The 26,607-nt window shown below is 47.5% G+C and overlaps 1 protein-coding gene across 2 annotated transcripts in view; it reads right to left on the bottom strand.

Annotated features, from left to right (window-relative positions):
• Positions 1-26,607, bottom strand: part of INO80 (INO80 complex ATPase subunit) — a 670,892-nt gene that overhangs the window by 138,307 nt on the left and 505,978 nt on the right. For both annotated transcript variants that reach the window (XM_085626921.1, XM_085626922.1), the window contains exon 31: positions 14,816-14,918. In XM_085626921.1, coding sequence (XP_085483047.1) covers positions 14,816-14,918 — 103 coding nt within the window. The remainder of the gene's footprint in view (positions 1-14,815; positions 14,919-26,607) is intronic.

Below are 26,607 nucleotides of genomic sequence, written 5' to 3' on the forward strand. Positions count from 1 at the left end.
CTTAACGTTCCAGCCACGTCCATAGGCGTAGAGCCTCCTGACATAGGGTCCATGGCCCCACCCCGCCCTGCTTGTTGCAGTACCACATGGCGGTGGTTTTGTCCGTGAACACCTGCACTACTCTCCCCTTGACAGAGGGAAGGAATGCTTTCAGTGCAAGTAGGATCGCCCTGAGCTCCAAAAGGTTGATATGGAGCTTGGACTCCGCCGGAGACCAGAGTCCTCTGATCTCCGCCTCTCCCATGTGGCCGCCCCATCCCAGGAGGGACGCGTCCGTCACTACTGTGTGCTCCGGTTGGGGAAGGGAGAGGGATCTGCCACTGACCAAACACTGGTTCGTGAGCCACCACTGCAAGTCCTGTGCAGTGCCCTCCGAGATCTGGACGTAATCGGACAGGTTTCTCCAATGCTGCGTCCACTGGAACTTCAGGTTCCACTGCAGAGCCCGCATATGCCATCTGGCATGATAGATCAGCAGGATGCAGGAGGCCATGAGGCCCAGCAGCCTCAGGGTCTTCCTGACCGAAACCCAGGACCAGGGCTAAAAGATCGTAATCATAACCCGAATGTCCAGGACTCGCTGTTCGGGAGGAAAAACCCGAAACTGTGCCGTATCCAGAACTGCTCCGATGAAGAGGAGCTTCTGAGAGGGAATCTGGTGCGACTTCGGCACGTTGATGGAAAACCCCAGCAAATGCAGGAGATCGGCAGTAGTCTGGAGGTGGGAGACGACTGCCTGGGGCGAGCCCGCCTTCAACAGCCAGTCGTCGAGATAGGGGAAGACTGAAACCCCTGATCTGCGCAGATGAGCTGCGACCACCGCCATCACTTTCGTGAACACCCGAGGGGCGCTGGTAAGGCCGAAAGGGAGCACGGTGAACTGAAAGTGCCCGTGGCCCACCATGAACCGTAGGTAACGCCGGTGGGCTGGCAGGATGGGGATATGAAAATAAGCATCCTGCAAGTCCAACGCTACCAGCCAGTCTTGCGGATCTAGGGCAGACAAGACCTGAGCAAGCGTGAGCATCTTGAACTTCTCCTTCCGGTGGAAGCGATTGACGTTCCGGAGGTCTAAGATAGGGCGCAGACCTTTGTCCTTCTTTAGAAACAAGATGTGGTGGGAGTAACAACCACGACCTACTTCTGGCGTCGGAACGCGCTCGATGGGCCCCTTGGCCAGGAGGGCCGCAACTCTCTGCTGGAGAAGTGCCAAGTGATCCCCCGACATGTGGTGGTACTGAGGTGGCATGACTGGATGGGTAGACTCGAAGGAGAGGGAGTAGCCCCGTCAGACTATTTGCAGAACCCACCTGTCCGAAGTGATGGTGCGCCAGTGGGGAATGTGATGGTGAATCCTGCCGCCCACTGGCGTCCAGTGGGTCTGAAACACTGGACTAGGAAGGTTTGAGGCGGCAGCGGCAGGAGCGGTGGTGGATTGACCTGCTCGCTGGCCTCGGGACCCACCACGTCGGGTCCCACATCCGCGGCTGCGCTGAGACTGCGGCTGCGCAGGCCTGCGAGACTGAAAGGAATGCGAATGGGCGCCTCGAACCTGACCTCGAAAGGAGCGAAAAGCAGGCCCGAGGGAGTGTGCGTGGTGGCGAGACCCAAGGACTGGGCGAAGCCCGAGAGTCCTTAAAGCGTTCCAGGTTGCTATCCGCCTGGTCACCAAAGAGGCGTGTGCCATCAAAGGGCATGTCCAACAAAGTGTTCTGAACATCCCCGGAGAAGCCAGTTGTTCTGAGCCAAGCTTAACGGCGGAGCGCCGCCATTGAGGAAAGTGTCCTGCCGAGTGAATCGGCCGTGTCAAGTCAACAATGGATAGTGAATTTAGCAGCATCTCTCCCCTCGGTAATGGCTTGGGAGAGCACCGCTCGAGCTTTCACAGGGCACTGAGGCAGCACCTGTGCCACCGTGTCCCACACAGAATATGAATAGCGGCCCAACAGGCATGCAGTATTCACCGCCCGCAACCCTGAACTGGCAGAAGTGAAAATCTTTTTCCCAAACTGCTCCAGTTTCTTAGAATCCTTGCCTGGAGGGGCAGAAGGGAATGCGCTCGGCGAAGCAGAGGCCTGGACAACCAGACTCTAAGGCATCGGGTGTTGTGTGAGAAAGCTGGGGTCGCCCGGCGCTGGGCGGTGGCGGCGCGCCACACCCTTATCCACATAAGCCCCTCTGATGGGTTTGTTCCAGGTGCTCAACAGGACGTCGGTAAGGGCGTTGTTAAAGGACAGCAGCGGCTCCGCAGAGGAGGACGCTGGCTGCAGTACTTCAGTCAGGAGATTGGTCTTGATAGGCACAGAAGGGAGCTCGAGGTTAAGAGCCTCAGCGGCCCTACGCAACACCACAGATAAGTCCCAACCTCCTCTGTAGCCACTGAAGAGGGGGACAGTGTACCAGGCTGTGGAAAGAAATCCAGATCCACTGGAACTTCCGTAGCACCTTCCCATTCTGGCTCATCCTCACATTGAGCTGCGAGAGGGTCTTTAGACCACTACCAGTACTCCCCTTCATCCACCGGTTGTTGAAGAGGCCGGTGGGGACAAGGTGCCCAGGGGAATGGGATCAACTCTACACCCAGAAACTGAACCGGGGGGTAATAGACCAACCCCGGTTCTGTGCCGTCCGGGGCCACATCCGGCGCCGTACACCCGGAGCCAGCAGCGGCGCCGCGCCCGGCACCCGGAGCCAGCACCGAGGCCGGAGTCGGCGGCGCAGTAGGGTACCGTGCCTGCGTAGCCGGAGCCAAAGGCGGCGGCAAGGGGGCAGAACCACCCAATGGGTTCACGGGGCCCAAAGGCGCTCCGGAGGGACCCGATTGGCCAAATAAACAGCTCATGGCCGACAGGAAAGCCTGTATTTTGTCCGGAGTCACGTGCGGGCTTGGAAAGGGCGGGTAGGCCGCAGGCAACAACGGAGGCTCCATCAAAGCTGCGGGGGAGTGACCGCTCGCCCCCTCCACCACGCGGAACTGATTGCCGGACCTCGAATAACTTTCGGGAACGCTCCCCCAAAGCGTTCGGCACCATGGCCCGACAATCAGGGCACGCCTCGGGGTCATGGGCGTGCCCCAAGCAGAAGAGACACACGTCGGGTGGGTCCGCTACCGACATGTTCCGACAGCAGGTCCTACAGGACTTAAACCTGGGCATCCCTACTGCACCAGGAGTAAGTATTCGACAAGATAAGAGAAACAAGTTCTCAGAAACCAAGTTAAAATATTAACTAGGGGTACCGCTCTCTCTCGGATCTGCGCATGCTGGAGCAGAAAAAGAAAGAACTGGCCTCAGCGCGCGTGGGAGCGTCTAAGTAGCTCCGATGAGGTCATCTAGGCGGCTACGAGGCCAGCGCCGTACGCGGAGCCGCACGACAACACCTACCGACGCGCAGGGGTACTGCTGATGAAAACTTTCCGGATCCAGTCTGAAGCCTGGGGATATTCTAAGGTAAGAACTCTATCACTACGTGTCTCTTTCAGATAAGTGATTTAAACAAGGACGGTTGGTCTGGTAAATGCAAAAAGGGTGAAAGGACGAACAAATAAACGTTTATTGTACCCACTGCAAGGCCTTGCAGGGCTAGAAACAAAACAAACAGTAACATATCCAACAGTTTGGCTTTTAAGGAGCCTGTGTGGCATACTCCACAGCAAGTTACCAACTTGCCCAGGTGTAGATGTACTTTGTAGAGGGACACCTGGACAGGAGGATGACATCTTCAACCTCTAGTGGAAGATCGAATGCAGTCAAATGCCTCAATATCCATGCATGGAGGTGTAGCCTGCGCAGGTTCAGGTGCAGTACCCTGTACCCTGCTGCTGCAACATAAGATCTTCTTGCAGTGGTAGCCTAATCGGAGGACAAATGCTCATGCCCAGAGGTTCTGGGCACCACGTTCTCCTGGCCCAGTCCAGAGCCACTGGGATACAGGACAGACACATGAAAATATGAATCCTGCAGGTTTAAGGCATCCATCAAGCTGCTTTCATCCAAAGCAATCTGAACGTGGGGTCAAAGAGAGCCTTTTGAATTTGTCCATCCCGGGGAAGGCAATCAAAGGGTGAAGATCTGAAAAAAGGGTGAAGACCTAGAAACAGAACAAAGGCTTCCATCCTTCTTCGGCACGAGGGAGTAGTAAGAGTAGCAACTCATCCCTACTTCGGAGGCGGCATCCATCTCGATGCCCCTTTGGTCAATACAGCCTGCACCTCTTGCAGCAAGTTGGTAATGAGCTCTTCTGAAAGTTGAGGTGTGTGGAAAGGAATGGTAGGGTGGCAGTGTGCCACTAAGGACAAGCTAAAGCAACTTGGAAGCTGATGTCACAGGGGCGGATGACTGAATGGAGCACTGTACTTGGTGACCTTCGAGATGTCCGCTGGATCCCCAGCCACGGCCACGGCAGGACTAAAGTGGCTGCTGCAAAGGTGGCAGTGCTTGGTCTATAAAGGCCCAACAGGCAGACTACATTGGCTGAACCCAATGCCAAGCTAGCAGAGAAGAGCGTCAGGTTTTACAAATCGCCTCAATGTTTTTCAACTCCCTGTCCAGAAGAGTAGATGGAAATGCATTAGAGTTAACTTTGCTGGCAGAAGCTTGAACCACCAAACTCTCAAGAGTCAGGTGCTGATTAAGAAGTCCGGGACCCCTGGTGCCTGCCTTTGGAGTCTAGCCACGTGTCTGTTTACTGGCAGGTAAGAGAAGGGCTTTGACCAGGTATCCTAAGGGTGTCAAGTAAGGGCTTCAATAAAAGGGAGTCCCGGCTCAGATGAAGCCAGTCCAGGTGCCTTCCTACCCTCATGGATATGACTTCCATGAGGGTAGCTGTAGTTCCAAATATTCAGCTGCACATCTAATCAACACAGCAAAAGATTTGCTCCCTCCGCTGGGAGGTCCAATGAGTGACACTAACTCTGTATCTGGGAAGGTATGCAGCCCATTGGCCTCTTGCATGTTCATGTAAATGTCATCATAATCACAGTGTGTGTGTAAATCACCCACATCATCTCCGTCATCATTGTCAAGCTGATCAGAATCTGACCCAAAAAGGTGATGATGCCTCTGAGGAAGGCTTCACGGAAGAGGAACAATTTTGTCTGAATTAGAGTGTACTGGGACCAGGTGTGCTGGAGTCGATTCAAGGCAAAACCTCGGTCCAGGTCAATGTGAATTCGGCTTGAGGTCCGACACCAGAGTCAGTAGGAGCTTGATCTCTGGCGCCACCAACGTCAGGACCGGTGTCTGAAGACAGAGAACCGGCAAGGGTTTTGGAATCGTAATGGAATCCAGCACCGGAGTCAGTTTGGAACCAGAGGTGACTGAGAGGCTCAGACAGTACCAACGGTGGACTCGCCAGCAGTTACCTGACTGGAGGCAATTGTAGATCTTTGTGGCCTGAAGACAGACCAGAGAGAACCAGAAGAGTGTCAAAAATATGCAGCATGGCAACCTTGAATGCCTCAACTTGCTGCAGCATTGCCGATGGCCGGGAAAGTCCGGGTACAACAGGATCCGTTGAAGAATCAGCTGGACCACGAACAAGATCGGTTGGCACCTTGACACCTCCCAACTTCTTGCATTTTTTCTTTGACTTACCAGACGACCGCAACCCTGAAGAAGACCTATCACTGGAGCAGCTTTGGGAGCAAGCACGAGTCCTCGCCCTTGACTTGGAGACGGAACAATACATACACACGGTCTGAGACTTCTTACGGTACTTGTCGACATACAGTTTTGATACACAGTCCCGGATCGCTTTGGGGTGCATGAAGGCACTTTCTCTGCATGTCTTGGAGTGGTGCCCTGATACCAAGCTCAGGAGGCAGGCCTCGATTGGGCGCATCACCAACATCTGCTTCCGACAATCACAACACAGTTTAAACCCTGCAGTTTCCAGTGAGTACATAATTTCCTTGTATAATGAAAAGAACTGCTGAAAGAGTTTGTCAAACGGCCAAGGGAACAGAGCCCTTGATCCACATATTAAGGAGCAGAAAGAAAGGAGATAACGTCGCTGAGCAGAGGTTGCACATATGTGCGGCTCCTCTCTGTCACTTCTGGGCAACACGAAGCCAAAGTGGAGCCGCACGATACCAACTAGCAGCGCGTGATAGCACTGCTATGAAAATTTCCAGATGCAGTCCGATGCCTGGGGAACATTTTAAAGGTGAGAAATGTGCAGTTTCATTAGAAAAAAAATGTTTTGGATAATAGAGAATAGCATGAAGACAAAAGCACTTGGTTCAGCAGAGAGCTAAGAGGTATTGGCAACTCTGGCCATGTTGCCATTGATTCAATTTGCTTGAAGGATTAATCCAAAAGACTAAAAGACTACTGGCTGCACTAACAAAAAAGGTACAACTCCTGGTCCTTCAAGATCGAGAGCAGGAGTTGCAGGGACACATGCTACTTTTAAGGTACACGTCAGATGCTGGGAGCAAATCTAAATAAGATTCTAACGACTCAAAGTGAGAAGTGGACTTGGCAGGGTTTAGTGGTTATGTTTCTAGTGCCTGTAGTGCTTTGTAAGGGTGAAGAAAAAGTTACTTGATCTGTGGTGACAATATTTCTGATGAATAATCTATCTACCTGCAGATCCCTAGTCTGTGGGATAGATTTCTCATCTGTAGAATATTCCCGAGTTTAAACCTGATCCAGACACATCAAATGTCAAGTTGCTGCTAGGGGTGCGCTAGCTTTGTATTGACGCTAGAAATGACATTGGGTGACATTACTAAAACCAAGGAGGGCTCAATATGATGCAACAATGTTCGTTTCCATCAATTTTTTGCAAACCTTAAAAGGGGGGGGGGGGGGGGGGGGGGGTTCTGGTCTGGCATCAACAGTGAGTAGTGCAGTTCCAAACTTGAATTGGAACCTTATTAAACTTTTCCAATAACACATCTAGCAAAGGGGGAGGTGGACTGGATCAGTGAAGACTGTAGGTAGACAGAGTACCCACCAAAAAGATTACAGCAGGTAAGTAACTTTTTGTTCTGACAGATACTTCTACGTGCGGATTCCTGACCTGAAGAATGGATTCACAAGACGTACCACACTTAGGAGGGGGGTTGATAAAGTTCTGCACGACAGATCTGGTGAAGTGCCCATCCCATGGCACTTCAGAAGCCCGGAAGTAATGCTTGACAAAAGAGTGTAGGAATGCCCATCTAGCGGTCTTGCAGATTTCTGCAACTGGAACCCTTCTGGAAAAGGCTAATTCTGACAATTTGGCCCTGTGGATTGATCCGTGATTCATTACAGGGGTTCTTTCTTGGTCAAGGCATAGCAGGTCTTGATGCAGAGAATGATCCATATCGACAGAGTGCACTACTGGACAACTTTACCTTTCTTGGAACTGCAGTACCCAATGAAGAGCTGGTCATTCAGTTGTATTTCTTAACTGCGGGCAAGGTAAAAGCTGACTGCCCACCAAGGATGCAGCCTATGAAACCACTTCTTGTCCTTCGTGTGGTGGAGCAAGTGAAAGAAGGTTGGTTGGGCGATGGACGGGCCTAAGTGCTTTACTGAAGGTAAGACACCACTTAAGGCAAGAAAAAGCAGCCCTGGTTCTTAACATCAGTTTGTCAGGATACAATTAGGTGAATGTCCAGATACAAGGGAGCACCCAGTATAAGTCAAAATGATACCCTTTCAGGCATAGAGTGACGCAAAAGACTTTTCCCCTTTCTACCTCGGCGTGGATGGCACTGTGCTAATCCTATGCTTAAAGACTTTGATAGAAAGGCAGACATTTGAGGTGAGCAGTTTTAGAGTGTTGCTGGTGTTGAGGGCACTCTATACAGGAGCTGCTTGTGAGAAGTTGGCCTGATGTATGATGTCACTAGTTCTAGTGTACACCTTATATCAGTCCAAATACCCTTATGGTGATTGGTTGTAAAGTCAACCTTATAGACCAGCTATCCTAGTGGTAGCATGGACAAGAGCAGTCTTAGGCTAAACTCTGAATGGCATGTGAAGCCAGCTGTGATACCATATATAATCCCTTGAATACCAAATGAAAGGACACCACAACAGATATATATATAAAATAAAGTGTATTTATTCTAGTCAAACCCTCAGCACTCTTTATGAGATTAGAGGTAAGTACAACACAGTCTTATTTAAGCATACATTAAGTCACACAGGTAAGTAATACAGTTAGGCCCTGGGGGCCACGCAAACCATATACTAAGTAAGTGGTATAAGGACCACTGTCACGGAAATAGAATAGGCCTAGGCCTAGGGAATCGCTGGGGCTACACTACACTAGCGTTAGTTAGGAAGTGGGAGGCCCACGGGATTCGTGTGCAGAGTGGAAACACTCATGCGTAATGCGTAAAAGTCAATAGCAATAGTACAGTTTAGAAAACAGTAGATTTAGGACACTTCCGGAGTAGCTAGGAAGTTGAGACTTGAAAACTAGACACTAGGATAGTCACTATCCTGATGAGCACCGGAGTACCCAAATTACCTAGCCCACAGGCTGCGGGTGCATAGGGGTGAAGATGCGTCGGTTTTCGTCGTCGACTCCTATGGATGCCTGAAGAAAGATGCTGACAGGCAGTCAGTGAAGAGTGTCCCGTGGATCCCAAGGCTGGGATCAAGAAGAGAGGAAACCTGCAAGCAGAAGGGACAGAGTCAAGGTCACTAGCCAGTGACCACGTGGAACCAGGAAGGAACCAGGCGATGTCGTGAAGATTGCAGGTGAAGGTGAAGCTTGTCGCTGCAGCCAGGAGGGCCAGGAAGCATCGAGGACGACCAGGACCAGGAGGCGAGCTGTCCCACGAAGGCTCTTGCTGTCGGCGGCGTCGAAGTTGGACTAGGACTCACCAAGCCTTGGCAAGCGGAACCCACGAAGAACGGAGGACTTGCTTCTGGTGCAGACCAGGAAGGTCTGGGGTGCTTCTTCTTTGCAGAGAAGCGGGAGCCAGTCTGGAGGAGCCAAACCAGCGCAGAAGATTTCAGGGTGCGTCATCACAAAGGCCACTAGCCAGCGGGCAAGCAACCGGACAGACGCGGCAAGCAGGAAAATGCAGAAGGGCCCCACGCAGGACTCGTGGAGTGTGGGGGGCTGATCTTCGGTGCAGATGGTGCTTGGGGTTGGGGCTTCTCAATCCCCGGTGCACAACTTCGAGGGTACCTCAGAAGCTGCGCTTTAAGTTACTAGCCACTTTTCCCAGGTAGCCGGTCCCACGTCGCTCGTCGCCTCCACGGATCTCAGCTTTGCTGTCGATGTGGATCAGGGTCGGAGAAGTCTGGAAGTCAAGGCTCTGGTCGGGCTCTGCAGTCGGTTCCTCGTAGAACGTGGGCAAAGCAAAGGGTAGTCTCTTGATGGTGCCCGTTTGCACAGGGTAGCCACTCCTTGGCTACAAGGGAGATTCTTCAGTCTTCTTCTTTCGTCGAATGTCGAAGGTCCAGAGTTTCTGTTCAGTTTTGCAGGTTCAGGATAATCTAAAGTCTTGAGGCCCAACTCCCACTCTTATACTAATCTGGGGGGCTGGGATACCTGCTAGGTCACGCCTTATGGGTGGGACCTGGGAGGGGGTGGTTACACCCACTTCCCTTTGTCCAGTTTCGCGCCAGAGCTGGGGCTGGAGTGCCCCAGCGCCGGTTTGAACTGGACTATGCAAGGAACACCTTGTGTGCCCCAGGCATGTCTCATTCCTTTCAGCCCACCCTGCCCCAATACACTAAAGGCTGTCTGGGGAGGTGCTAGCACCTCCCCAAGCAGGAAACCTATTGTCCAGGCCTCCCTGGCTGGGATCACTCCCAGCTGCAGGAGGTCAGACTTGTGTCGTGGCAGCAGCATCCATTTTGTGATGCTGAGGCTTTGGTCAGAGGCTAACAGTTGAAGTATGATTTTAACATGTCTTTCCCTCTAGAAGGGGGGAATAATATTCTCATGTCCAGAAATGGCACGGGGGTATTATTCCACAGTGTTAGACACCTTACACGACATGTTTCGATAAAGCCAAACCATAGTTACCATAACCGTCTAAGATTATAAGGCACTTTAAGAGTATATGGTAGGCTATATCATAGAACAGCTATAAGGACTTGGTTCCGAAAGCTGCAGACAGGCTCAGCTCATGCTAGAGCACCATCTCACATGTTACCAAGCACTCTGCCTCCAGGATTGTTAAGGCCTGCCATAGGAGTGACTGATAGATACACATGTGTCTATATGTAAGTTAGGTATAGGAATACTACACCTAAGCAAGGGGTGATTACACGACCTTGCCCCAGCTGAGTGATCAGCCAGTTGTGTCAGAGTGGAAGGCCAGGCCAGGGGTGGCATAATACATGCTGCAGCCCCTGGTAGGCCTAGGGTACACCTATGCCCTGGGTACCTAGGGTACACTGTACAGGGGCCAATAAGGTGATCCTTACCAATTGGTTATGTACCTAGGGTACATGGAGTCCATTTTAAAGAGAGAGCAGACAGCCTGAGACCCTGAATGGCAGGATCTCAGGCCAACTAAGTCGAAAAACCAGCTAGACACTAGGCAAAAAGTTGGGGGTAACCATAGTCAGATATCCACCTTCCTACACTGCTTTCCACCTAAACTTGAGGACTACCCAGAGTTCTCGGTTTCTTTTTTGCATATTTTATGCGTTACTCTATGCCTGAAAGGGTATCGCTTTGACTCTCTTTTGTCTGGACAAAGCTATACGTCTCTGAAGAGCTCTAATGAGAGTGAAACATGTCAGGGGTTGCTTTTGTTCATTTCAGGTTGGCGTGGTTGGTATTTTACCAATTCAAAGCTGTAATACTGTGCCTGGAGTGGTAATTGCCATTTAACAGCTCAGCATGGATAGCACTGTTCTAGTCCTATGCTTAAAAACATTGCTGTAGAAATGGCAAAAGACTGTGTCTCTTACTATCTCAGCGTGGAAGGCACTGTGCTAATCCTATGCTCAAAGACTTTGATAGAAAGGCAGACATTTGAGGTGAGCAGATTAGAGTGTCACTGGTGTTGAGGGTGCTCTATACAGGAGCTGCCATCCACATAATTTATGCGTCACTCTATGCCTTAAAGGGTATTATAAATATACATATATATATATATACTTATATATATATATATTCACTGAAAAAACCAGAGGTTTCACACATGTTATAGTTAGCTGGACATTTCACTCGTACAAACCATTGAAATTCCCCCGTTATAGTTAGTTCAGCTAACTATAACTCGCGCGCCCGCAATGCACTGCTGATGACGTCACATATTACATTACTCACAACATGGTCAGTGACATCACTCATGACATCTCAAATGACATCACTAATGACATCACTGATGACATCATCCTTGTGATAGAGTAGCAGACCTCCTCTTCCCCTAATATAACCTTTGATACACACATTCAAAAATAGAAAGTACAATGTTCAAAACAATGGACATACCAATACCAGTTACAACAACCTATTCAGTAATTCTAAGATCCACATACACATCCACTCATTCACCAACAGTCCTATACAGTCACTCATACATGTACTCACTCATCATATGTACTCACACACCTATACATCCTGTTACACAACGCCACTCATCCATAGAGTTACTCACACACATAGTCACTCATGCTAATAAAGAATCAAACATCCATTTACTTGCATATACAGTTATACACACACCACCACACTTACTTCTACAGAAACTTACACATACTTAGTCTTTTAAACAATCACTTCTAGAAACACATACTTATTCATACAGGAACTCTTTCAATCTCTCACTCTCACATATACTCACTTATATACACCAATAGTCACATATACTAGTTTAAAACATATGTAGTTACTCATAAAGACACTATTGAGACAGTCTATCACTCACTAACACACCCATGCACACACTCATCCACCCATACAGTCCTGCACACATGCTGTCTTTAACACATACAAACAGTGAGTCACTCATTCATGCACCTATGCACTACGTAATACCCCCCCACCGAACCATACAGACACTCAGACACTCATACTGATACTCAAAAAACCAACTAATAACCTATATAGACACTCATGTAGCTACTCACCAACCCATGCAGCCACTTATACACAAAGTGAGAGACTGATACAGATATTTACACATTTAAACATTACCCACTAAGCCATGTATTCACTAAGATACACTTAATCAGTCAGTTATACAATAAATTTTTCAAAAACAAATCATCCATTTAGACACTTATATACCCATTTATTCTTCCATCGACCTTGAGATATACATATATAAAACATATGTAATTTTCAGAAAAACACACATTCACTGGATGATGTCATCAGTGATGTCATTTGAGATGTCATCAGTGATGTCATGAGTGATGTCACTGACCATGTCATGAGTGATGTAATATGTGACGTCATCAGCAGTGAATTGCGGGCGCGCGAGTTATAGTTAGCTGAACTAACTATAACGGGGGAATTTCAATGGTTTTGTACGAGTGAAATGTCCAGCTAACTATAACATGTGTGAAACCTATGGTTTTTTCAGTGAATTTGCAAGGTTTTTTAAATGCTAATTCCTAACTATAACGTGTGTGAAACCTATGCTTTTTTCAGCGAATTTGCAAGGTTTTTTAAATGCTAATTCCTAACTATAACATGTGTGAAACCTATGGTTTTTTAAGTGAATTTGCAAGGTTTTTAAATGATAATTTATGAATGTATTATTGTATTTTTTAAATATTTATTTTACAATAAGCTACCTATGTATATAGTTATAGATTGACTTTATCCTGTAAAATGGAATGGCTCAGCTCTTTTTTTTTTTTTATTTGGATAAAGTTGAACAGCATATTTAATATCTTCTATAAACTTATAAACACTTTAAATTGTTTTTGTTTTTTTGTAAGGGTTTTTGAGCGTGCACGCACGGTGCGCGCACTGTGCACGCATACGTACGTCACGCGTGCTCCGTGCGCGCACCATGCGCACACGGCAAGTCATGTGATTTAGAAACAACACTTTTCATTGGTTTATAGTAGTTTCAGTTCCAGAAACTTCCAACACCACACCCACTCCCCTCATTATTTCTTCTGATTCCCTGGGAGAAGGAGCTGAGCAGCTTTTCCAGTACTTGAGAATGGCAGAGCAGCAGTCATCTTCTGGGAGTGAGCAGGAGACCCTTGTGAGACAGAGGAAACAGAAAGACTCTTATCTGGCAATTTTTTAGATTTCCAGAGGGGCAGAAGAAGGTGAATGCTCCAAAAGTCACCTGCACTATTTGTGGTGTTGTCTTATCAAGAGGAGATCCTAAAAAGAAATACTCTTTTAGTATTTTCACTATGATCAGGCACGTTAAAGGAGTACATCCTGCGGCTTTTGCTCAAGCTGCTAGAGACAACCCTCCAGCAGCTCAGCTGAGCACATCCGCAGCAGCTCAGCCGAGCACATCATCGGCAGCTCAGCCGAACACTTCGTCTGCGGCGGCAGCTTCACCTGCTTCTGTTCCTCTGGATATACACCCTCTGTTCAAGAGGGTGCATATACGGTACAATGCGTGCAATGCTCTTCTCTCTTATGGGGACACCGGCATTCCCCTAATAGAGAGCAAGATACAGCAGCACACATGCGGCACCCTATAATTTTTTTAATTTTTTTTTTCCTCAAGTAACACAACGGCTCTTTTTAGAGCCACCTAACATCTAAACACTTACATTTGATTTTTAATTCTATTTTTTTAATGATTTTTTTTCCGCCGCGCGCACCTCGCGACGGTGCGCGCACGGTGCGCGCACCCCGCGATTTAAAAAAAAAATATATATATTTTTTTTTACTCTTCAAGGTCCTTCAGGGACCCCCTGACAAAATCTAGGGGGTCAGGAACTCTGTACCCTGCCCCCTTTTCACGTTCTCCACCTTTCTTTTTCACTGTCACACACAAAATGGCGGACGACACTTCCTGATTTCGACCGATTCGAATGTTGACTGACATGTAACCACCAATCACAATTACGCTCGCGCATGTTAAGGTGCGCGCACCGCGCGCACATATAGATATTTATGTACTTTTAACTGAAATTTTCAAAGGAACTACTGAACAGATTGACACCATATATGCAAAAGGCACATGCCTGACCTGAGGACTACCTCTTTGCCAAATTTCAAGTAATTCTGTTCAGCCGCTCGGGCTGTACCTTCGACTAAAGGTCCTATGGGAAAATGCATGGGGAAAACGCGTTTTGGGACCCCCCTTTTTTCTCAGCCCCCGCTTGACGAATCACCCCGAGACTTTCCGGGTAGGAGCTGAGCGGAGCGCCCCATTAGTTTTTAAAATTTTGCGAGGATTCGTCAACCGGTGCCAAAGTTATTCAAAATAGAATTTTGAGATTTCCTATGGAAACTCGGTCCTAACTATAACTATCTACTGGCGACCGCCAGTAGATAATATATATATATATATATTACATCACAATACTCAAGAGAATGGCTAGAAAGTTCCATGCAGATAAGGAGAAACAACATTCAGTAATATGCTTTCTTAGAATTCCTAGGTTTCCAACATGCAACTAAACATGCTTTTATATAGACAACTAAACCAGAGGTGATCATATAGCGTCCACTCCATAGGTGCTTTCGTAACACTTAAGGAGCACATGAGCATATCCAGTTGTTTGCAAGTCTAACTGTACACAAAATGAGGTGTGCAAATGCAGAAGCTCTTCAAATGTAGACATTTAAGAGTGATCACTGCTGGTAGGGGCAGGGGTGGTGGAATATAGAGTATTTCAAATCAAATAAAACACTACAAATACATACAAAACAGGAAAACGAAGGGGCAAGCAAAACAGACTCAACATACATTTCTTCTCGAGCTCCTCGTCATCCAACAGAAGGCTGACCACCTCTTTTGGTTTCAGGGTATCTGGTTTGAAATTCCCACCTGAAATCACCATCCGTTGGATCTAAAATGAAAAAATAGATACAGATGTTGTGCAGCATGATACTTGAAAAGGCAGTGCCCTGCAGTTCTAGTTGCTTTATACAACGCTTAATAAATAGAACAACAAATACATTGATGAAGGAGAGAATGTATTTCAAGAAAGGCTTTGCCAAATTTGAGCCATTTACATACTGCCCTCTGCGTGAGGCGAAGGCTCTATCGTTCCAATTCTTTTATCTTGGATTTTATGAAAAACTGCAGCTACCATGGGTGCTGGAGTGGGTATTTAAGGCCCACTCATGGAGAGACCCTGGCTAATAAATTATATACTTCTCTCCCCTAAATCGCATATGAAAAGCTTGTCAAAACATAGTAAAGCGATATACATGTCACCCTGAGGTGTATAACATTGACCTTCTGTGAATATGATCTCTAAGCTAGACCAAGATGTTTATAAACAGTCAGACCCCATTAACAGTACTGCAGAATTCAATGCAGAGAATCTGTGTCAGGAATTGATGTTATTGGAGTGGAATTCTTGCAATTCAAGTTAAACCTCTCAGAATGGGAAATAACTGTGCAGACCCAGATTTATGAGGCAGAATTCTGTGTGGTATACCCTCTTCTGAGAGCTTTCATGCACACATTTTCCACCTGCTCAGAGCAGTTGTTAAATGTGGTTTTAGGTACCATCACTGCAGCACTGGCTCACGGCCACTGAAATGTCTTTCCTAAACCCAGAGCTGCAGTGGAAACTGTACAAACGGGCATCTAAGATACTTTGCTGGAATGCAATGACTGGGTTAAGTGGTAAGCCTGATGGCAATCACCATGGATTGACAAAAGATCTAGGAAATGCTCACTGATCATTATTAGCATACATAGAGGTTTATTTAATCACAGAAATTTGGTCCCGGAGGCCATCATTTTCTAAGCAATGGAGCCCCACAAGGCACTAGGACTTTCTGCTATTAAGTGTTGTCTTTTATAACTGCCCTACCTTTCTGACATGTACAGGCCTAGTATAAAACATGTAGTTTCTTACCTGTCAGTGTAGATTTGCAGCTTGAAGAATTTTCTGGATTCCCATGCTGTGCATTTTTCTACTATTTAGTAGCTGGGTCCAGAATTCTCCCAAAAAGACTTTTGTCCAACTCTTTTTGTTTTGTTGTTGTTGGTGGGCTTCTACGTGCTTTCAATTGGTGCCCCTTGTGGCGGCATTGTGCTTCCTCTGGAAGCGCCCACCGTTGGGTGCCATCTTCATATTCTTTTTTTATTTTTTTCCTTTTGCCGCTTCCTCCTCATCTTCTTGGCGTAGGAGGTTGGGTTCACTTGTGAATCCAGAAAACGAATAGTTTCTTACCTGTCGGTGTAGTTTTGCAGCTTGAAGACTTTCTGGATTCACTACGCTGTGCATTATTCCGCGGTCTAGTGGTTGGGTCCGGAATCGTAGTTTCTCTCTTTTTTTCGTGGCCCAGGTGGGTGTCGACGTCCGTGCTATTTTTGTTCATCCTCTTCTTTATCAAAGTCTTTTTCCATTTTTTTTTTTGATCCCCTTACTCCCGTCTCATCTTTCTGGCGGAGGCGGGTGGGTTCGCTAGTGAATCCAGAAAGTCTTCAAGCTGCAAATCTACACCGACCGGTAAGAAACTATTCGTTTTGCAGCGTGAATCTTTCTGGATTCACTATGCTGTGCATAGACTTTGTAGCGGTTTGCTAAGTTTGTGGCGGCTGGGTGGAAGATGAGCGTTGGTTGTTGAATATATGTTGAAGCACTTTTTGTCCTACTTGTGCTGCCTGTGTATCTACGCAGTAGTGCTTAGTGAACGTGTGCACTGAGGCCCATGTTGCCGCCAGGCAAATGTCTTGGATGGGTGTGTTTGCCAGCAAGGCTATTGTTGCTCCCTTTTTCTGGTAGAGTGGGCTTGTGCCGCTCCTTGTAGTTCTTGCCCTGCCTGCTTGTGACAGAATTGTATTGTCTCTGCGATCCATCGTGCGATGGGGACTTTTGTTACCGGTCTTCCCAAGAAACTGCTTGCGAAAGACAAAGAATTCCTGTGTTTTCCTACAATCTTTAATTCTCGCAATGTAATGCATCACTGCCTTTCTAGCATCTAGAGTGTGCAGTGCCCTTACTGCGCTTGTGGATGGTTTCTGGAAGAAAGTTGGTATCTGTATTGTCTGGCTTAAGTGGAACCTTGACACCACCTTTGGCATAAAGTGTGGGTCTGTTCTCATTACCACCCTGTTATTGTGAATTTGAATGTAGGGTTCTTGTAGTGTTAGCGCTTGCAGTTCGCTTACCCTGCGTAGCGAGGTGATTTCTACCAGAAAAGCTGTCTTTAAGGTGAGCATATCTAGAGAGGCCTTGTGAATGGGTTTGAAGCGTCGCCTTCATAAGTTGCGTAAAAACTACCTTGAGGTTCCATGCCGGTGGTGGTACCCTTTTTTGGGGGGGTGATTCGTTTGGCCCCTTCCAGGAATCTTTTTACCACCTGGGATGTAAAGAAGCTTTTCCCCGTTTCTCCTCTTGTGTAGGCTACTATTGCTTCTAGGTGTTCCCTTAGCGAGTTGTAGCTTAGGTTGCTCTTTAGCAAGTGTGTTAAATATCTTAGCACTGTTGATTCTCTGGTGATTCTCTTCCGTAGCTTTTCCTTGAAGCACCATTGGGTGAACATTTTCCATTTTGCTACATAACACTTCCGTGTGGTAGGTCTTCTTGCCTCCCGCAGCACCGCCAGCGTGCTCTCTGGGAGTTTTAGGTGTGCAAACTCTAAGTCTTCAGGAGTCAAGCTGCTAGGCTGAGGCTCACTGGTTCTGGGTGGAGCACTTTTCCGTTTTGCATTGAGAGCAGGTCTCTTCTTTTTGGGAACTTGTGTGGTGGCCCCTGCGCCATCTCCACTATCACTGTGGTGTTACCAGTATCAGTGTCATGTTGCTTGTTCTGCATTTGCTGAGCACCTTATGTATCAGCGGTATCGGGGGAAAAGCATAGGCAAATGTCTTCGACCAGCTTATCCATAGGGCATTTCCTTGGGATTGCTGCCCTGGCTGTCTGGATGCGAAGACTTGGCATTTTGCATTTTGGTGTGTTGCAAACAGGTCTATTTGTGGGGTCCCCCACTTCTTGAATAGCTTTTGCGTTTCCTGTGTATTGAGTTCCCACTCGTGGGATGCTGATGTCTGTCTGCTTCCACATTTTCCTTCCCTGGTACATGTATCGCCAGGAGGTCTATTTGTAGTGGGATGGCCCACATCCAAATCTCCTGCGCTAGGCTTGATAGCACCACAGATTGTGTACCTCCCTGCTTGTTGATGCAGAACATTGTTGTCGGTTTGTAGCAACACTCTCTGCCCGTACAGTTGTCTCTGGAAGGCTTTTAGGGAAAAGAAACACGGTCTTTTTAATTCCAGGTAGTTGATGTGTCTTATCGCATCTGTTTGTGTCCACAAACCCCTCACTTTGAGCTGGTTCATGTGTGCTCCCCATCCCATTTGGGATGCGTCTGATGTGATGGTCACTGTTGGAGTTGGTGGTGTAAATGGTTTCCCCTTTGTTATGTTCTCCTTGTTCCACCATGTGATCTCCTCTTGCACTGCGTGCGTTACAACCACTAGATCCTACCAACTCCCTGTTGCCTGTGACCATTGCTGCTGTAGCCATTCCTGGAATGGTCTCATGTGGAGTCGGATATTGGGGACTAGGTGAATGCCGGACGCCATCATCCCCATGAGTTTGCTCACTGTCCTCCCCGTCAGAGGTTGATCCTTCTGGTATTGACGTGTCTCCTTCAGCAGTGCAAAGGTTCTCTTCTCGCTGGGGAACACCCTGCCCTGAATGGTGTTGATTTGTGCACCCAGGAAGATCTTCACCTGTTCTGGTTCTATCGAGGACTTACCCCAGTGTATCGAAAATCCTAGTTCTGTCAGCGTGTGGGTGACTCGCTGAGCATGTAGTTTGCATTGGTTGTAGGAATTCCCCTTTACCAACCAGTCGTCTAGGTAGGGATATACATTAATTCCCTCTTCGTAAGTGCGCCGCTACCGCAGCTAGGCATTTTGTGAATACCCTTGATGCGGATTTTTGCCCAAAGGCAAGGGCCGTGAACTGGTAGTGCGCTTTGTTGATGGCAAATCTCAGTAGATCTTTGTGTTTTCGGTTCATGGGAATGTGTAGGTAGGCATCCTTGAGGTCTATAGTGGACATAAAATCCCTGTCCCTTATTTGTGGTACAACTTCTTGTACGGACGTCATTTTGAATTTTTGAGTTTTTATGTATTGGTTTAGGAATCGTAGGTCCAGGATGGGTCTTAACGTTTCGTCCACTTTTGGTACGAGGAAGTAGTTGAAGTACACTCCCTTGTTTCTTTCCTTGAACGGCACTGTTTCTATTGCCTCCTTGTGGATGAGTTCTTGTGCTTCCTGCAGGAGGAGCGCAAGCTCTTTTGCTGTGCGCGTTTTGTTGGTTGGCCTCCTGTTTGGTGGCTTTTTTTCCAGTTCTATACAGTATCCGAACTGTATGATGTTCAGTATCCGTTTGTCTGTTATTTTCTTCCACTCCTGGAAGAAGTGTCTTAGTCTGCCTCCTACCGGTGTTACATGTTCGTCGTTTTCTCCTTTGTGTGTGTCTAATAGTTTTTTGAGTCTTTTGTTGTGCCACCCCCGTAGAGATGTTGTGTGGGTGGGCACGTTCGATACAGTGGAGTCACTTTGAGGTGGGCTGCTGCCCCCCTCTTCTCGTTTGTCCCCGTCTGTTCGGTCGTCCCCGAAAGGACTGGCCCCTAGGTTGGTACTGCCAGTTTAGCTGCTGCTGACCTTGCTGCGCTTGGTTGTTACCCTGATAAGTCTGCTGGAAAGTCTGGTGCGACGTTCCCGGCTGGTTTCCTCCTCTGCTCTTCAGTCTCCTTGAGGGGGTGCCCCTTCTCATCCCTCTGAACTGCAGTGCTCCCATGGACCTTGCAGTTTCATTATCCTTTTTGAGCTGTGTCAGGTCTTGTCCACCGGTGTGCCAAACAGTTGTTCCCCATTGAAGACTGTGTTCAGAATATTGTTTTGAACCTCCGGTTTGAAACCTGAAATCCTTAGCCAGGCATGCCTCCTCTCTGTCACTCCAATCATCATGAGCCTGCTGGATGTGTCTGCCGCATCCAGGGCCGATTTTGGGCAGGTGTTGGCCATGTTCTTGCCTTCCTCCACCAGGTGTGTTGCCCTCTGCTGGTATTGCTCTGGGAGATGTTTGAGCAGCTGTCCGACCTCTTCCCAGTGTTGGTACGCATGTCTGTTTATTAGGGCATTGGAGTTCACAATGCGCCAGTGAATTGCTGCATTCCTCTCTATTTTCCTCCCTGTGAGGTCTATCCTCTTACTCTCCTTGTCTGGAGGTGGCGCTGAGTTTGTGGGAATGTTGGCTCTCTTTCTGGCTGTCGCCGTTATAATGGAGTCAGCCGGTACGGATCCATGGATATATGCCGGATCTTTCGAGGAATGTTTATATTTCTTCTCTGTTCTCGGGGTGACAGACCTGCAGGTTGCTGGCTCCTTGAAGGCTTCCCTGCCCTGGTCCAGTACACTTGGAAGCATGGGTAGGAATTGGCTCCTAGTTTGAGTGGGGAGCAGAGTCTCTAAGAGGAAGCAGGCTTTTGTTTTTTCTTTCTCTAATTTAACCCCATATGTTGCTGCTGCATTCTTGATGACCATGTTGTAGATGCCAATGTCGTCTGGCGGCGAAGGCCTCGACGGATATGACTCTACGGCTTCTTCTGGGCTTTCGGCGTCGAGGTTCTGCCAATCCAGGTCCTGCGCCTCTGAGGAAGTCGATTCCAAGTTTGTTAGTTGATCTTCCTCGCCTTCTCCCTCGTAATATTACAGGCCCTCTTCGTCCTGCTGCTCTGCTGGTTCTGGAGTTTTCGGCGGGTCGGCGGTGTCGAACTCCTCTTCGACTTCTACAACCGTCGAGGGCTTCGAAAGGCTGGTGTATCTGCTCATCCGTGCTTCGAAAACCGTTTTCCTCTGGAGGATACCGTCCATTTCGGCCTGGAGCCTTCTGTTCTTCCTCTCCATTTTGGCCGCCTGTTCGGCGTCGAGAGAGTTTCGGCGCTTCTCTTCGATGTCGTCGATGTTGACGTCGAAGTCGCCTTCGGCTCTTTTTCCTTCGGCGTCGAGCGTGCCTTTTCGCGGGCATGCTTCGACTACCTAGGCTTCTCTTGAGATTCCGCCGGCTGGGAGTCCTTTTCGAAGGATCCGCTGGGCAGTTTGTCCGTGGACGCAGCTGTGGCTGTTGATTGGTTCGACGCCAGTGCTCCTTTCCAGGACTTTGGCTCTGTTTTTCGAGAGTCTGTCGGGGTTTTAGGGGTCGACGTGTCTCTTACCTCCTTTGTCGACTTCTGATCGGTCTCTACTACCGTGTGGTCCTCTTGTCCCTCGGCGATGTTGTCCTCTTCCCCGCTGGAGAGGCCTAAGTCCCGGAGCGATGGAGGTTGTCCTTGGCCTTGCATGGCGTAGTTCGCTCTCCTCTGTCTTTCCCTCACTCTGAGGGTCTTGGGGGTGAATGCCGAGCAGGCGTTGCAATCCTTGCTTTCGTGGTCGATTGGTAGGCAGAGGTTGCAGACCGGGTGCTGGTCCTTTTGCGCGTATTTGTGGTCGCAGTTACGGCAAAATTTGAATGGGGTTTTGTCCATTCCTGCACTCAGGGGGCCCCCTGTGTGCGCATTCTATGTTGAACGCTGAAGTTACTCCAACTTTTCGGTGGTTTTCTGCTGGATTTCTTCTCCTCTTTTCCAAAAACTCAGGAATTTCTCGGTGACGATCCAGACCCAACGGCGGAAAAAAGAATCTGAAGATGGCGCCCAAAGGTGGGAGCTTCCGGAGGAAGCACGCCAACGTCACGGGAGGACACCAAATGGTGGGACGTCGACGCCCACCTGGGCCACGAAAAAAAAAAAAGAGAAAAAACACTACGATTCTGGACCCAACCACTAGACCGCGGAATAATGCACAGCATAATGAATCCAGAAAGATTCACGCTGCAAAACTAATCAAGCTGCAAAACTACACCGACAGGCAAGAAACTATACATTTTGCAGCATGGATCTTTTCTGGATTCACATGCTATGCATTGAATTTGTAGCGGTTTGTTACTACAGTAGCGGTTTGGTTGAAAATGAGACTTTATTTGAGAACAGATGTTGTAAGACCTTTTGCCCTACCTGTGCTTCCTTGTTCTTTTGAATATCCACACCATAGATTTTTCTGAACGTTTGTACTGATGACCAAGATGATGCCATACAAATGTCTTGTAGTGGAGTATTTGCTAAGAAAGCAATGGTTGCTCCCTTCTTTCTTGTTGAAGGTGCACCAGGAGTGTTTCGTAATGTCTCTACAGCATTCCTGTGGCACAGCTGAATAGTCTGTGCTATCCATCTTGCAATTGTGTTCTTGGTAACAGGCCTTCTTAGAAACTTATTTGCAAATGATACAAAGAGCTGTTTTGTTTTACTGTCACCCTTTGTCCTTTCGATGTAATACAATACTGCACATCCTGCATCTAGAACTGTGTAATGCCCTCTCTGCATGTGTATTAGGTCTTTGAAAGAAACTTGGTATCTGAATACTTTAGTACATGTGAAACTGTGATATAACTTATGGCATGAATTGTAGGTCGGTTCTCATGATAATTCTGTCTTTGTGAACTTGAAAATAAGGCTCCTGTAAAGTGAGTGCTTGTAAGTCACTAACTCTGCTTATTGATGTTATGGCCACTAAAAAAGCAGTCTTTAGTGTGAGCATTTGTAATGTAGCCATGTGTAACGGTTCAAAGGGTGCCTTCATCAATTGTGTGAGCACAATTCTTAAATTCCCTGTGGGTGCAGGCACCTTCGTTCAATGTGACCCCTTTTTTTCGCCACTACTGCAGCTAAATGAACCTTTAAAGACGGATTGGTCAGCTTACAATCTAGAATGATTGTTAAGTACTTTGGCACTGTTTTATCTCTAGTGAATTTTTTTTAATAATCCTTCTTTAAGATACCAGAGTGAAGATTTTTGTCAATTTAGCTATACAACACTTTCTAGTTGTTGGTCTTCTTGCCTCTCTTAAGACCGCCATTGTCCTTTCCTGTAACTTTCGATGTACGAATGCTAAGTCTTCAGGAGCCATGCTGCCAGGTTTAAAGACTCTGGTTCTGGGTGAAGCACCCTTCCTTCCTGCATTGAAAACAGGGCTTGCCTGATTGGCAATTAGTGAATCTTTCCCTGTGATCGTTTTATTAGTTCGGAGAACCAGGTTTGTCGTGCCCACTGTGGTGCAATTAGTATTAGGGTCATGCTGTTGATCTTGCATCTGCTGATCACCCTGTGAATTAGTGATATTGGGGGAAAAGTGTACGCAAATTTCCCTAACCAATTTATCAACAGTGCATTTCCCATGTACTGGTGGCAATGTTGTCTGGGGGCGGAGCGTTGGCATTTCACGTTCTATTATGTTGCAAACAGATCTATTTCTGGTGTTCCCCACTTTTAAAAAATGTTCATGAGTACTGTTTGGGTCACTTCCCACTCGTGAGACCATTGAGGCTTGTCTGCTCAGTCTGCCTCAATATTGTCCTTCCCTGGTAGGTGGACAGCTAAGATCTCCATCTTCCTTTGAATAGCCCAGTGTCACTTTTTTGTGTTAATCTTGACAGTGGTAGAGACTGTGTCCCTCCCTGTTTATGTAAAACATGGTGGTTGGCAGTTCATGTCGATCAAGATTTATTTTCCCCACAGCTGTTTTTGAAAGGCTTTTAAGGCTAGTAATACTGTTTATAGTTCCAGGATGATGATGTGTTGTATTGCATCCTGGTCTTTCCAGACCTCCCCTTACTTTGAGATTGTTCATGTGTGCTCCCCATCCCATCTGTGAGGCGTCCGTTGTTATGGTCACAGTTGGAGTTGGTTGTGTAAATGTTCTTCCTTGCGTTATATATGTACTGTTCCACCATGCTGTCTCCTCCCCGATCATTTGCATGACAACCACTAGATCTTCCTAGCACCCAGTCACCTGTGACCATTGGTTTTGTAGCCATTCCTGAAATGGTCTCATGTGAAGTCTTGTGATTGGTATCAACGAGATGCAAAAAGCCATCATTTCTAGTAGCTTCCTTACCACCCTCAGTGTCAGAGATTGCCCCTTCCGATACAGCTGTATCTTGTTTAATAGTGCTACTGTTCTTTTCTCACTGTGTGTATTGAGAACCCCAGCCAGTATAGCGTTCTTATTACTTGCTGCATGTGCTCTTTGTACCTTTTGTATGAGTTTGCTCTTACCAGCCAGTCGTTTAAGTAAGCATAAACAAATATGCAGTGCTTTTACATGTGTGCTGCTACTGTTGCCAGACACTTTGTGAATACTCTTGGTGCTGATTTTATTCCAAATGCTAGCACTTTGAAATGGTAGTGTTTGTTGTCTTATGATCAAAAGGAGGGACGTGGAGCCAAGTTTGTGAGGTCCTGCTCGTAGGCCCCAATGGAACAGTAAATAAAGAATGAGCAGTTCCTGGGGGTGCTGTCTAGGACAGGGGAAAAGGGGGGGAGGGGAAGCACAGGTGTTTCTTCGTAATGCCCTCACACACCCCAAGGGATGTCATGCTTCATCATATGGGCATTTGCCCCTCGTCTGGCCGGCGCTGCAATGCCTGACGGGCTCCCGAAACCGGGGCTCTTTGTCGGGGATCTTTTGAAGAAGCCGTATGGGTGCGTGTGGGTGTGAGGGCGAGTAGGTGCACTAGGGGTGAGGTGGATAAAAAAGGTATAAGAGCAATCCTGCCAATTACAATTTTAATTCATGAGGTAGCTCCAACCTTATTAAAATTGTGAAGAAGCCCTGTGTAGGAAATAATGTTCCCTAAGGGCTAAGCTTGAGTGAGTGTGGTCAACATGTTTCGTGCCCCATCTGCCCCAGAAGGGGTCAATGGCACTTCGTCAGGACCGAAAAATTGAGAGGTGAGTGCACCGCCGTATCGCAGTAGTTTGCTGATACCGGCAGAAGGAGGTAAGTGAAGAGTTGGTACATTGGGTGTACCAAAACCTGTGGGAGAAAAGGACAAGATAAAAGAAGGGGGGGTAAAAATAAGAATAAGACCAGCAGTTAGACCTGCCAAATAACCAGCTGTACAGGTACTGAGGTGCAGAACACATTGTGAACTACAAGTGACTAAAAGACTCCAACCTGACTATATAGTGATGGTAGACTAGGTCGTAGAGTCGTGAGGGAACCAGTGTTTGGTAATCCGAGATTGTCGAACGGGGGTAAACAACACATATATATAGAAAAGGCGAGTGACCATTATGGTGTGCGATCTTAAGTGGTTCAATGGAGGGGAGAGCTAGAATAGTTATGGCATTAACCAGTCACGAGCGTCTAAATAAGCAACATCTTAATAGACCATTACATTTAGCAATTGACCCCTACAACAGACCGGGATTCGCCGGATAATAAGATAAAAACAGTGAGTAGAGCTAGTTGAGAAAGCAATGATGGCAAGGACCGGACTAATTTTCAGAAATCATGCATAGTGTGAAAACTGCTTATAAAACTGCTTTTAAAACCGGTGATGGGCATAGGTTGGAAACTCACCCCCAATGGCCTAATTCGGGCTGACGGGGAAGTACAGAGCACTACAGTTGCTCCGGAGTCTAAGGGCAAAGTAATCAAAAGAAACAAGGGAACAAGGACAGGTCCTGTTACAGCAAAATATTTAAAAAGCGGTGTGCAAGGCAGGCTTACCGTATTTTGGAGAAAGACCATTAGTAGTACTCACGGTGGTAGACAAGCAACTTCGCCGGTGTCCTACCCTCGCTCTGGGCCCCGTGAGGAGACGCTTGCGTGACGCGCTTAAGTAGCGCTTTTTGGTGACCGTATCTGAACGTGGCGGCCATCTTGGGTTGGGCTTGCAAGGCGAAACCAACCAGGATCATTTACCGGAAGTGTTCTCCGCCGTCGTATCGCGGCGGCCATATTGGAGTGTGACAGATGTCTAAGGAGTGTAACCTGTCTAATCGGGTGATGACCCTTAATCCTATACCTATTTGAATCTCAATCATACCCAGACTTGATACGATATGGTGCATCATGTAGTCAACGGGGAGGTTAAATAACATTTGGGAATTAGAGTGTCACCAAGTGCTCATGGAGTGTAGAGTGCCTGGAGAGTCCACCTCGGAGTTTGTGTTGGCAGCTAAAAACAATCATCATGGGCATGTCATTGTTGTGAGTACAGCTAAAAAATCTGGTATTACAACCAAGGGGTGCCATTAATTGTTAAGAGATGACGAAAGGCCAGTGTAACCCTGAAATCTCTAATTATTGTTTAGTTCTGCCCAGGGTATATCATCATTTAAACCCCTGATATGAGAGCCCAACTTGAAAACCCAGCATTGTTCTTTCCTAAACAGGGCTTCTTTTGTGATGTTTGGGAATGCCTCTAGAATAGTCCAATTTAGATCATTGGGCGTGTGGTTGTTTTCTGCAAAATGTGAACACATTTTTGTATTGGTCTTTTTGCAACGTACGTTGCTTCTGTGTTCAATTAGTCTAGTTTTGACTTGACGGGTGGTCATCCCAATGTATTGTAGGGGACATGGACACGTGATCAGATAGATGCAGTTACGGGTGTTGCAATTAGTATGTCTTTTCTGGGTCCAACACCAGTTGCTAGTCAGTTGAACCGTTTTG

The sequence above is a fragment of the Triturus cristatus genome, chromosome 9, assembly GCF_964204655.1.
Source record: "Triturus cristatus chromosome 9, aTriCri1.1, whole genome shotgun sequence".
In the NCBI taxonomy this organism is placed as follows: Eukaryota; Metazoa; Chordata; class Amphibia; order Caudata; family Salamandridae; genus Triturus; species Triturus cristatus.